General features: G+C 42.6%; 1 protein-coding gene across 1 annotated transcript in view; it reads right to left on the bottom strand.

Moving 5' to 3' along the window:
- Nucleotides 1–5084: 5084 nt before the first annotated feature.
- Nucleotides 5085–11929, bottom strand: part of sh2b3 (SH2B adaptor protein 3) — a 53258-nt gene continuing 46413 nt past the window's right edge. The window contains exons 5-8 of the mRNA XM_079251783.1: nt 7661–7752; nt 6944–7158; nt 6529–6706; nt 5085–6083 (exon numbers count right to left, since the gene is read on the bottom strand). Coding sequence (XP_079107909.1) covers nt 5704–6083; nt 6529–6706; nt 6944–7158; nt 7661–7752 — 865 coding nt within the window. The 3' untranslated portion in view covers nt 5085–5703. The remainder of the gene's footprint in view (nt 6084–6528; nt 6707–6943; nt 7159–7660; nt 7753–11929) is intronic.

Here is an 11929-nt window from a genome sequence, read left to right as displayed (position 1 = left end):
ATAAACTTCATTTCTTTAAGAACGACTGATGTAAAGGACATTTCACTGATTCCCTGCCACTTAACAGTGGCTTCTTGACCACAACCTTTCAACAGGACGTCATTTTCTGATGAAGCATCAGTAGATGGATCAATCGAAGGGCCTGATGAATCTCTCGGGTCACTTCTGTGTTTGGCGCGTCTTTTTCTGATGCGCTTCTCCCTAAAGTAGTTTTTAAGGCCTGACTGCAGTACCTGCAGCTCTTGTGGCGTGTGCTATTGCAGGCCTTCCTTTAAAAGAGGCACCACATCATGGTTTAAAATATTTCCAGCTAAATGGCCTCACTTTTATTTGTGCAAAGATACTACACTACTCACAAAAAGTTAGGGATATTTGGCTTTCAGGTGAAATTTATGGAAAATGCAATATGTTCATGCTACAGTGATATAATATAAAAGTAAGACATTTAAGTAGAAGGATGCACTACTGATTTCTTCATCTCAAAAAATTCATTCAACACAAAAGGTAACAACAATGGTAGTTACAACACAACAAAAAATTTGAACGTCTCAATATCTCGTCATGTGCCCTTGAGCATCAATTACAGCTTGACAACGACGTCTCATGCTGTTCACAAGGCAACTTATTGCCTGCTGAGGCATGGCATCCCACTCTTCTTGACGGCTCAGCTGATCCCTCAGGTTTTCAATGGGATTCAGGTCTGGAGAGAGTGCAGGCCATTCCATTTGAGGTACACCAGTCTCCAACAGCCGTTCCCTGATGATGCGGCCTCGATGAGCAGGAGCATTGTCGTCCATGGAGATGAAATTAGGCCTGTGCTGTTCATGTAGGGGCACAATCACTGGATTAATGATGTTATTCAGGTAGTATGGGCTTGTCACTGTACCATTCACAAAGTGTAGGGCAGTTCTGTACCAAGTGGACACCCCTGCCCACACTGTAACACCGCCACCACCAAAAGCTCGCCTGGTGACAACAGTGGCTGATGCATAGCGCTCTCCCTGACGTCTCCAACATCGTTGCCAGCCATCATTTCTGCTCAGTGTGAATCGACTTTCATCAGAGAACAGCACTGAGGCCCACTGGTTCCTCGTCCAGCGTAAATGCTCCCTGGCCCATGCAAGACGATGATGCCTGTGCCTGGTGGTGTGGTCAGGTACCCGTGCAGGTCGTCTAGCACGCAGACCACGCTGATGGAAACGGTTTCGAATGGTCTGACGTGACACTTGGGTGCCTCTCACCTCTCTTAAACGTGCCTGGAGTTGAGTGGCATTCATCATCCGGTTTCTCAGGGCAGTGTTCACAATGTAGCGGTCATCAGCACGGGATGTGGCCAAAGGACGTCCACTTCTAGGCCTTTCTGTGACTCTTCCAGTCTCTCGATATCTCTATTGCAACCTGCTGATGACACTCTGTGACACTCCAAGCTCAGTGGCCACTTCTGTCTGAGAACGTCCTGTTTGAAGCATCGCAATGGCAAGGGACTGTTGTTCCATTGTTAGGTGTCGTCTTGGTCTCATGATGTCAAAATGTGAACAGCATGATGAGGACAACTGTTTAAACACCAGCTCTAATTGAACCAGGACATTTATTGGTCAATTCAAGGATCACACACCTGCCGTGATTTTTGCCATTAAGCTCCTTGTTAGAGAACAGCAACTTGTGCAAAATTTATTGAAACATTTAACAGTTGGACATGTGCATTTAAAAGCTTAGAGAAGATCACATTAAGTTCACCTGTACAGGTTTGAATGCATTTTAGGCTTGTTGTGAAATTTCACCCAAAAGCTGAATATCCCTAACTTTTTGTGAGTAGTGTGTGTGTATATATATATATATATATATATACATATACATATACATATGCTTTTGATAAAAGCATTTGCTAAATGACTGTAGAATAGAATATAAATTATTTGTTGTCGGACACACTGCAGTATAACAGCAAACACAAAAAACATGCAATAAGTCATTTTCTGGTTAGGTTTATTTTTTTAAAAAAGTCAAATGTACAGTTGATACATATACATATATAATATAATTTAGATGCTTATAACTGACTAGTTTCAGACCCCATGATACGTTTCAGAAGCTGTTTGGGTGTAAGAGCAAATGTTTGGTTGGACTGGAATGTTTACAGTGAGAAGGTAACAAACAGGATGAACAGTATTGAGAACACTTTACATTAATCGACTACACACATTCAAATAAAGGAAAGGGGAGGGTGGGAGGAGGTGCTAAAGCATTTCTGGAGCAGATGTTGATCACAGATGATCACAGACACCTGAGGTACACGCGGATCCTCCTTTGCGTTAACTCGATTCTTGCTAATTAAACACTGTGTGAGTTCTTGGCTATAAGCAGATGAAGAAAACTCCCATAATTCATCATTGCGTACAAAAGGTGTGAAGCACTATGTGTTTTATTTATTGCACTACACAGTCACACCCTGAGCTTTTTTTTTGGGGGGGGGGGGGGCGCGCAACAGCAGCTTTCTGGCAAAGGCACAGCCGTTCTCCTGAAAACATCCAGCAAGAGTGAAATAGGTTTTTTGTGACCGTTGTGTTTTTGTTTATTTTTTTAACAGAAAAGAAACAAGAGCATAAATGACATAAATGCAGTAAGACCAACCGTACTTTAACCAAAAACATCCTTGTTCCGATTAAAAGATGTCAGCCTTAAATTGTGATACATAAAAGAGAACGACAGAAAGCACTGTTTAAAAAAAAAAAAAAAAAAAAGGTGGAGAAGCACTTGAAGCAAAACAGAAGAACTTTTCAGTGGAAAAGTAAGTTGCAATTTTCCTTTTTTTTTCTCCTCTCTTTTTCTTTTACAAAAGGCTGTAGCCATGTTGGAGAAGACGGAGGATTAAACTAGAGGTGAAGCACAACCTCTAAAAATCATCTACTGAAGTTAGTGTTAAAGCAAACAAATAAATCCTTTCACACTTTCTTCCCAAAGACACAAAACTTAACTTCCCAAAGCAGGCTTCACCTGCATTCTGCTTTAGTTCTACTAAAATCAATTACAGATTGTTTAAAGTGGTGATGCTCACATCTGGCTGGCTGCTGGCTTAAAAAGCAGCTCTTTAAATACTAACAACAACTTCGCTGCAGGATGAAAATCTACACTTTGGTTTATTTTTGGTTTTACTTCATTAAAAAACATTTAGTTCTTAGCATTAAAAATTCACACCTGAGTTGACGTTTGCAGCTTGACACTGGTGGTTTAAGCCTTGTAAAGGCATGTTGACAAAACTGGATAAACTTCAGGAGGAGAGCACAGAAACAAGGAGCGATGTTATCCGTTTCATCTCACACACTTAAAGCTTCTTTTGACTTTAAAAAAACCCCCCAAAAACTGCCTCCCAAACGCTGTTAAATTACAAAATCAATTAAAAAATGTCATCTAGTGTAACATCTTCACAGCCCTCCCTTTGCTGTTAAGCTGCAGTGAAGTCAGAAGAAATGTTAAGAAAACATAATTAATGCTACGAGTGTGAAGAGTGAAGCTAGAAAAACGAGGTTATCCCAATGAGAAAGAGTGGGAAATACATGCAGACGTCAGAAAACTAAGAGAGGCAAGTGTGTGATGGCTTTCAGCTGAGAAGAACCCACTTAGGGTTTAATGAGACAGAATCAAGCCCTGAGGTTTCAAGGCTCAGATTCTTTGGAGAATCCGCACAGCTGAAAGAAGGAATCATGCAGACTGCCAATGCCCAGCTTTGTCTCCGTCTGTACGTGGAGCGTTTCCTCCTCTTCGGCTCTTTGGAGCGAAGCTATTCAAGTTTCTGTCTTCTACTACATGTAGATTCCTAAACAACAACACTGGACCTGGAACAAAGATTTTATATGCCACAAAATCATACAGATGAAGTGAAGCGCTGTAACTTCATTGATAAGTTTGTTTTCATTTGGATAATCCGACTTTTGCTTATTTTCTAGGCATGAATGAACAGTGGTTTCTTTGGGAGGCTCCTCTCTCACTTCTGCAGACAAACGCTGAATTAGTCTGAACCAACAAGTTGTTTATTCCTATACCTTCATCAGCTCATCCTCAGCTGCTCCCAGACCAGCTGGGAGATGGGATTACTCCAGTTTTCTGGCTGACCTCAGGGTCCTTAAAGATGTTGTCCTCACAAACCACCTTGTCTAGGTTTTCTGGCAAGGATTATGTGGCTTATAAATGGCTAAAAGTCCTCGTAGGGCTGCTGGGATGAAGTGAATCTGGTTTAGCTTTGGATGCTAAGTTCTTTTTATTTTTTTTTACTCACTGTTTGCTTTGGTCGTGGAACCAGAAGTACCCGGTTAGGGATGGAAACAGCTCATCTGGAGGAAACCTTGCTAGAACTTTCCGCTGCATGGTACAGCTCGACTCCACACAAACCCTTTCCCGCTTTGGATAAAGTTTAGCTTGACGTGATGGGAAGCTTGCCGCTTGGTCACTGGAGAAAAGAAAGAGCCATATACACGCATGCAGATTGGGAAACGACTTCTTTCTTCAAACTAGTTATTGGGGCAGAGCATGGAGGACTTCAGAGCTGCTCCAGAGATGTTACACCCACAGGTGCTTTTTTTTTTTCCATCCACACTGACTTTCTATATTTTCTTCTACTTCTGATCTTTTCCCAAAGTTCACCACGTCCACAGGTGAAGGCCAGATGTGGAGCGATGTGTAAATGGAGAACGCTACTATAACATCCTTCCACTTTCTACACTGCATGCTTTGGAAAAATAACTATCAAAACTACATTTTCTGTCATTTTGTGGCATTTTTTTCTTTGATTTTGGTCCTTTAGTACTCATAAAGTCACTGGCTCCTGAAATAAGATGGGATTTGGGAGCGCAGCTTCTAAAGTTTCAAACTAACACCAGATCAACAGCACTTTCTCTCCTATGACATACCATCCAGGGTCGGATGGCGATGCTCAAGATGATCTTGAATTATGTTTTTCTTTTCTTTTTTTAAAAAATTTCTTCTGCGAAGCTTTAAACGCGTGGGAGAGGCGCACCACCCCTTCCTAGACAAGCTTCCCAACTGACTGAACCAAACTTTTCTCCTTTTTTTTTTCCTTTATTTTTCTTTTCTACAAAAGTTTCTGTGTATAGAAAAAATACACAATGTTTACAAAATGTACTAAAAGCAATGTGCACTTCTGTACATAATGATGCACAAAGCAGACAAATATTCTGAAACCACACTCTAAAAAGAGTGCAGTTTGTTATGTAAAAAGGTGGAAATGTGCTCCACACTGGTAACTTCGTATGAAAAGTACATCGTAGGTATTTTAAAGGAGCACTTCTGGAGACGGTGTTTTCCTGTCAGTTCGGGTTAAGTGCCGGAGTTAATATCAAGCGCTCCTCTGTGAAAATCACCAGATTTGTTTGGTTTTTCTTGCGGACAGCTTTTGATGCGGCTCTCACACCAAACCTGGACGTCAGTAAAAACAAGGTTAATCATCAACACTTAGAAAACTCTGAAAATACATTCACTGTGGACACTCTGGGTAGATGTTGTGAGGGTCTGACGTTAGCTTTGGCGATACACAGTGTGCATTCAGACGAAGACTTGTTCTCTGGAGTTCAAGAGTCTGCTGTAATCAGATTACTCTCCTGTGCTCTGAGTGTGAGGCAGCAAACTGTGTCTGTGTGATGGAACGTGTGCTGCTGGCTTCACAGATGACGAAGGTTTGGACTCGGCAGGTCAGAGCAACATGTACTGGTTGTCTATCGCCCGCTTGCGGCCTCGGTCGGGCTCCAGCTCATAGTCCGAGTCCCGCTGAGGGATGATGGGAGTGTGGGGGCTGGGGTTACGAAGCAAGGGTCTCCTCCCCACCGATTCGCTTCGGCGCAGAGGAAGCGCCACTGATGGAGCGGGCTCAGGAGCGAGGTTGTTGCGAGTAACCTGGTGAGTTCCTGGTTGGGAAACGGCGCTGGGACTGGAAGCGGTGGTGCTGCTGCTGGTGGTGGAGCAGAAGGAGGGGGCCTGAATGGAGCTGCGAGCCAGGCTGCAGTGAGCCAAACTGGGCTCGGAGCTCCACCGGTGGAGGGAGAACGGGACCAGGAGAGCTCCTGAAAGCTGACCTGAGGAACGGAGAGAGGAGATGAGGTGTGGCGAACGCTTCAATGCAAAACTCCTAGAATTTATCTTTCAATAAGCAGACAGAGGTCTCACTGTGCACTTAAAACATAATGCAGGGTTCTTTTTGTTTGGGGGGGGGGATAAAAAAAAAAAAAGATGTGCCAAATTCACTAAAAGCACTGAAAACACCAAGAGGAAAGAGAAAGACTTTGTGATCCACTTTATGCCATTTTTGGACGATCAAATTTAATCTGTAAAACGTGTCCAGCCGTCTTTATAGTTTCTTTGCATCTTTTCCAAAGTGATGCTGCACCATTCAGTTCTTTACTAACAAAAAAAAAGGCAAAAAAGCATCTTTGAAAAGTGTGAAACTGTTCCGTCCACTTTGTTTCTGTCTGAATTTACTCTTTGTTGTCACAAATTACAATTAAATGATCCAAGTCTCACCTTGTGACGGGGGGCTGGAGCCCGCCACTACGAAGCTCGATAGTGTGACGGCGCCGGCGGCTCCACACTCCAGTGGGATGGGAAAGAGACGGAAATGACTGAGCATGTCCATGACAGAGGGGAAGCGCAGGTGCTGCACCCTGCACTGACCCCATTCTGTTAGAGAGAGGCGCAGGTGCTGCAGGGAGAGAGAGAAAGAACCGGCGGTGAGACTTTCACACTGATGCCGCCTGAACAGGAGCTAAACTGTCCTCCAGATGTTCAGTGTTTACTCCAGTTGACGGCTGATCAGCCTCCACTTCACACACAGACACGAGGATATAAAAACGCAGGTTTTGGAAGAAGCATTTAGTCACGGGATCGCATCAGGATGTGAGTCGAGGTGACGGTTTTATTTAGAGATATTTGTGGGTACCTTTGCTTTTCCCTGGTAGTTGAATGTGAGGACATAGTCTCCCCTTCGGGTCTCACTCTGTCGGACCAGAAACACCCCGTGGCCCTCCGGCCCAGAGCTCTGGACCAAATGGGCAGCCTTGACGCGAGAGATGGGCCCGTGGAACCAGGGATAGGAAAACAGAAAGTGATCCGTCTTCTGGATAACTTGCTCTGGCATAGTGAAGGCACCGGGACCTGGAGAGACAGACATGAGAACAACCTGCTGTAAGTGTCCTCATATGTCCAGCTGGTTAAGGTCAAGGAGCATTCAGCAGCTCTAGAGCTGGAGTTGGAGGGGAGCACAGCAGAGCTGAAGGGAGAGCCAGGCAGCGTCAGTGATTGCAGGATAAACATATTCCAGCTTCCTAAATTGTTCAAAAATATATTTCATTTAATGAGAAAATTAACATTTTTACGTTGATGCAAAAACCTCTCTAAGTTTGGTTTCCATCACTCAAAAAGGTGAAGGACCAGATCTGGAGCAACATGTCCATCACCGGGACTGCTTTCAGTTCTCTTTCTAATAAAACGTTGTGGCTTTTATGTGCCGGACATGCAGACAAGGTGCTGGCCCGCTGGCCACCCACCAGCCAGCATCTGGAAGCAGAACCGAAGAGATCCGACATGAGGATTCAGCTGTGCTCCGACTGGAGGAGCGTGTCTCACAGAAGCAACGTCCCATCGTCCTGATACTTACTCTGACTTCCTGACTCTGAGCTCCTTCTGTGATTGGCTGGGACAGAGCTGTCAGCTGGGGACAGGGAGGGCTCCAGATCCACACCGCCTGACCTAAGCGACAAGAAACGGATTCAACATCATTTCTCGCAATCTCACGCTCCAAAGTCCAAGGACTGTTTGGGGGTTAAGTTACAACATGGTTTTAGGTAACATGAGGACTGAGACTAGATCTAAGAAGGATCATTTTGTCCTTTTTTTGGGGGTAAAGTATGGATAAAAAGACAGATAAGGATAAATAGGAATGACTCATACAGATGTTTATGCTTAAATTTCAAGCAAATTTTATTGCAATTCAGAAAAAAACTGTGGCATTGCAGGAATATGTACGATATAACAGGTTACTTCTGTGAAACCAAACCATGCAAACAGGTTCATTTCATTTTTTTTGTTTGTTGATCTACTTCTACAGCGAGTTGAAGTAACTGGACGGTTCTGCGTGAAAGTTTTACCAGAGGTGAAGATGGACACAGCTTGCTTTTAAAATCTGAATAAGGAGTAGCACTAAGATTTATTATATATGTTATATTTATTATATTAGATGTATCAAACCAGCCTTATGTAGGCTACTTTGAGCCGTTTTCACACATGAACAGATGAGATGAAACTTTTTGAGGCTGCTGTTCACATATCAACTCCACAAAGGGAGATTTTAAGCTGAAGATGTGCTGCCACAGCTGGAACTGCAAGGACAGTGGTCAGTGGGGAATGTCTGCACAGAAAGCATGACGGGATGCCGGAAGAAAAAAGTGTGGAAACGGTTTTCGTTCCAACACATTGAGACAGCCAGGAGGCACAAAAGAGATGAGAACGAAGCAGGAACTCTTACTAAGAAGCAGACTTGCAACTTGTTCTGCAGACATTTTCATTCAGCTCAGTAGCAAAGTTTTGACAATCTCGTCACCATCTTGGTCCTGACATGAACTTTAGTTTTCACCAGCAGCACAAACAGAACAAAGACCAGCAGCGTTTTGCTGCTTTGTTTTGGTTTGTGGTTTCGCACTATGGTGTCACTGCCCCATCAAGCTGTGCGCTGTGACATCAGTTGCTAAACTGCATTAATGTTTAAGTAACAAATTAGAAACAACTGATCATATGATGTAACTTTATACAAAAGGAGAAACGGAGACTATAAAAGCTTCAAATTCAGGTGTCTGTGATAGTTTGCAACATGCCAACAAGACTCCTTGCAACAACAGATGTGTGTTTGTGTTGGCTGAGTCAAGCGAACGTGGAGGAAACAGCAGGCTGAGGGAACACAAAGACACACACAGACAGGAAGCAAGTCCACTTCACCATTTCAGATCTAAACTGAAGCCTTAGTGTTCTTCTGTTTCACCATGCACACACACACACACACAAAGGCACACAGACGGCATGTGTGTGTAATTGCACAGACAAGAACGGGAAGGTTAAAGAGGGAAGTTGGAGGAAAAAATCCTGCTTAAATGCTGACTTGACTTTGTGGGACTGAATAACAGGAAGACAAGTCTCCGTTCTGTGTGTGTGTGTGTGTGTGTGTGTGTGTGTGTGTGTGTGTGTTCATGATCTTTTTTTTCTAACAATCGTCTTATTTTACTCATGCTTGGTGGAGACATTTCAGCTGGAGAGCAAAGCGCTGTGGATTACAGATAGCCAACTCCACTTAACATATCTGACACCAGTCATACATGCGCTCTGATGTTCTCACTGAGAAATTCTGGACTTTCTTTTGGGCCTGATAGTCTGGACGTGACGAACTGTTGGAGTATTTCTTAGTGCTGACACTAAACATTAAAGTGTTAACATGTCTTTTGTGGAGAAAAGACTGTTGGGCTTGAAAAAGCAGCAAATAATGTGCCAGCCAAAGAGTGACACTTTGGCCTGGAGGGAAAAGCTCCAGTGTTGCTGAGGAGTCCAACAGTGTTTCTGTTTAACAGTGAGTTAGCCTGGATGCTACAGTATCAGGTTCCTTACGTCATGCTTCCCATGTCTACATCTTACCCACAGTTTCAGTCATGACTGTCCAATTACTGTCCATGAAAGTTGCATTAATAATCTAATGTCTGAAAAGTCCCTGGTTAAGATGTTGTTGGCAGGAAGATGAAAAAAAGAAACAGATTGAGCCTGTGCTTGAGGACAAACTAATGTGTGGGATTTTTATTCATCTAATGGTGAAACTGGAGACTGAGAAGTAGAAGAAGACGTCTCCATGGACATCTATTTCTTGCTCTGAGGCAAAATGACGGCTCTTCCTTACATGTGTTTGAACTGAAAGTTTTGATAATGTGTTCTAATATTTGTTCTGTTTTTATAGAAATCAACATGGCGTTTTGTTACGGCTTCTTCGTGCTCTGCAAAAATAGACATTTGTTCATCTGCTTGAGTCGACAAGAAAGAAACATGTCGTACCTCACAAGAAAAGGTACCAGTCGGGCGGGGGAGGGGGGGGGGGGGGGGGGGGGGGGGGGGTTGAACGGGACAATGTTCCTTTCTTTACATGCCTTACATAATGATGAATGAACATTTTCATTCTTCCTCATCTCCTCAAACAAATGATTCCACTTAGCAGAACTTTTGCATCGTGAAAAATGGGATAAAACAACTTTCTGCACCCACGCCCACTTTAAATTTCCGACCAATCACATAATAGTTGTATGCACAAGAAAAAAAAGGTTCTGTTTAAGTGATATTAACCCGGTTAACTCAGTTCAGATTTTGTGTTTCAGCTAAACTCTTCGTTTCACTGCTGGGTTCATTCACAATGGATGAGAAGGCGTCATTTATTCATGAGGGGTAACTGTGTGAACCAAGCTTTAAGTAACCTAAGGTGTAGTCTGAAACATCCGTAGCTCAGATTAGGTCTGGAATAGTGGGCATTACATAAGATGATCAACCAGTCTGCTACTGGGATATTTGCAAAATCAGCCTTATTTTTTTGTTCATATTTCTACAGATCTGCTCAAAGGTCCAGAGATTTGATGAGCATCAGACCCTCCCCACGCTCACACAAATACACACAAATACTGTATTTATGATCCTACAACATACGAGTCTAGTTTAGTACTATTAATACTAATGAATACATTTTATTTAGTGCTGGCAGAAATAAACAGTGAATGCATTAAATCTCTATTTAGGAAGTGACCATCAATTGCCTGGTTTCATTACGTTTTCCTTTTACAATATTTTGGGTTTAAACATTTATAATTTTCTCATAAATATTTATCTACAAAGCTACTGCTAAGTCAGAAATCATGTTTCTTTCATGAGCTGCTGCAGCTGGGATGAATCAAACCCAGACAAAACTTTATTACGTATTATAAATCAGCTTGTTGCAATAAGTAGAAGTAAAGGAAGGCCAAAGGGAGCATATGAATCAAAGCAGCAACGTAATGATCACTGTAAGCACGAGGCCTTTTGGATTGCAACATTTCTCCCCAGCGTCAAATCCCTGCTCCTCACTGCTGTTTCAAGCATCAACACTCCACTCTCCTCGGACGATATGCTGCCCCTCCAGGTTTTCATGTAAATACTAACTTGACCGATGAGCCTGATGACTGATTATCTCCAGAAACATTCCAAATATAACAAAGTTTAGACCTGCTGCAGTCTGCAGGGCCATAAAACAAACCAAGGCATAGGCAAACTTACACAAGAGCAAATGCAAACTGTAAAAGACAAACAAGCGTACACATGGGCCCGTTTGTATCAACACACACCTTAATAAACCCTTTGCAAACACATACCACGGCACAAGTAAACACCCAGCACACCCCAAAGATGTTAAAAACGACTGAGTGTTAAATATTTCCACTCAGGATTTTCTGAGGAAAAAGTTGCAGAAGGAAGCAGATGTGGAAGAGTTTACAGCTTCTCATTTTTTTTATTTTAAAAACCTGCATCTGATGTTCCACTTAAATCTAACTGTAAGTGATTCATATGAAAGTACCATCCCAGTGATATTTACACCTCCGTCCTGAGCATAATGCAAAGGCTAACAGATCTGTTTTACAGCTAAAACCAGATCTGTTTTTCTTTTCATTATTTCTGATAATATGAAAATGTGTGGCATATAAGGAACTTTTTGAGTTTGCATAAAGGAGCTATTTTCCTTTTTGCAACATAACATGAAAAAACACACAGACAAAAAAAACCAACAAAAAAAAAAACAAAAAAAACAAGCATTTGCACCATAGAGGAAGACACAGGCTTTTCTTATGCAATTGCAATGCCTAAAGTTGTCAGTGTT

This window comes from Telmatherina bonti (assembly GCF_933228915.1).
Source record: "Telmatherina bonti genome assembly, chromosome: 13".
NCBI classification, from domain to species: Eukaryota; Metazoa; Chordata; class Actinopteri; order Atheriniformes; family Telmatherinidae; genus Telmatherina; species Telmatherina bonti.
Note: the sequence above shows the minus strand (reverse complement) of the source record. Positions and strands in the feature narration are given on the sequence as shown.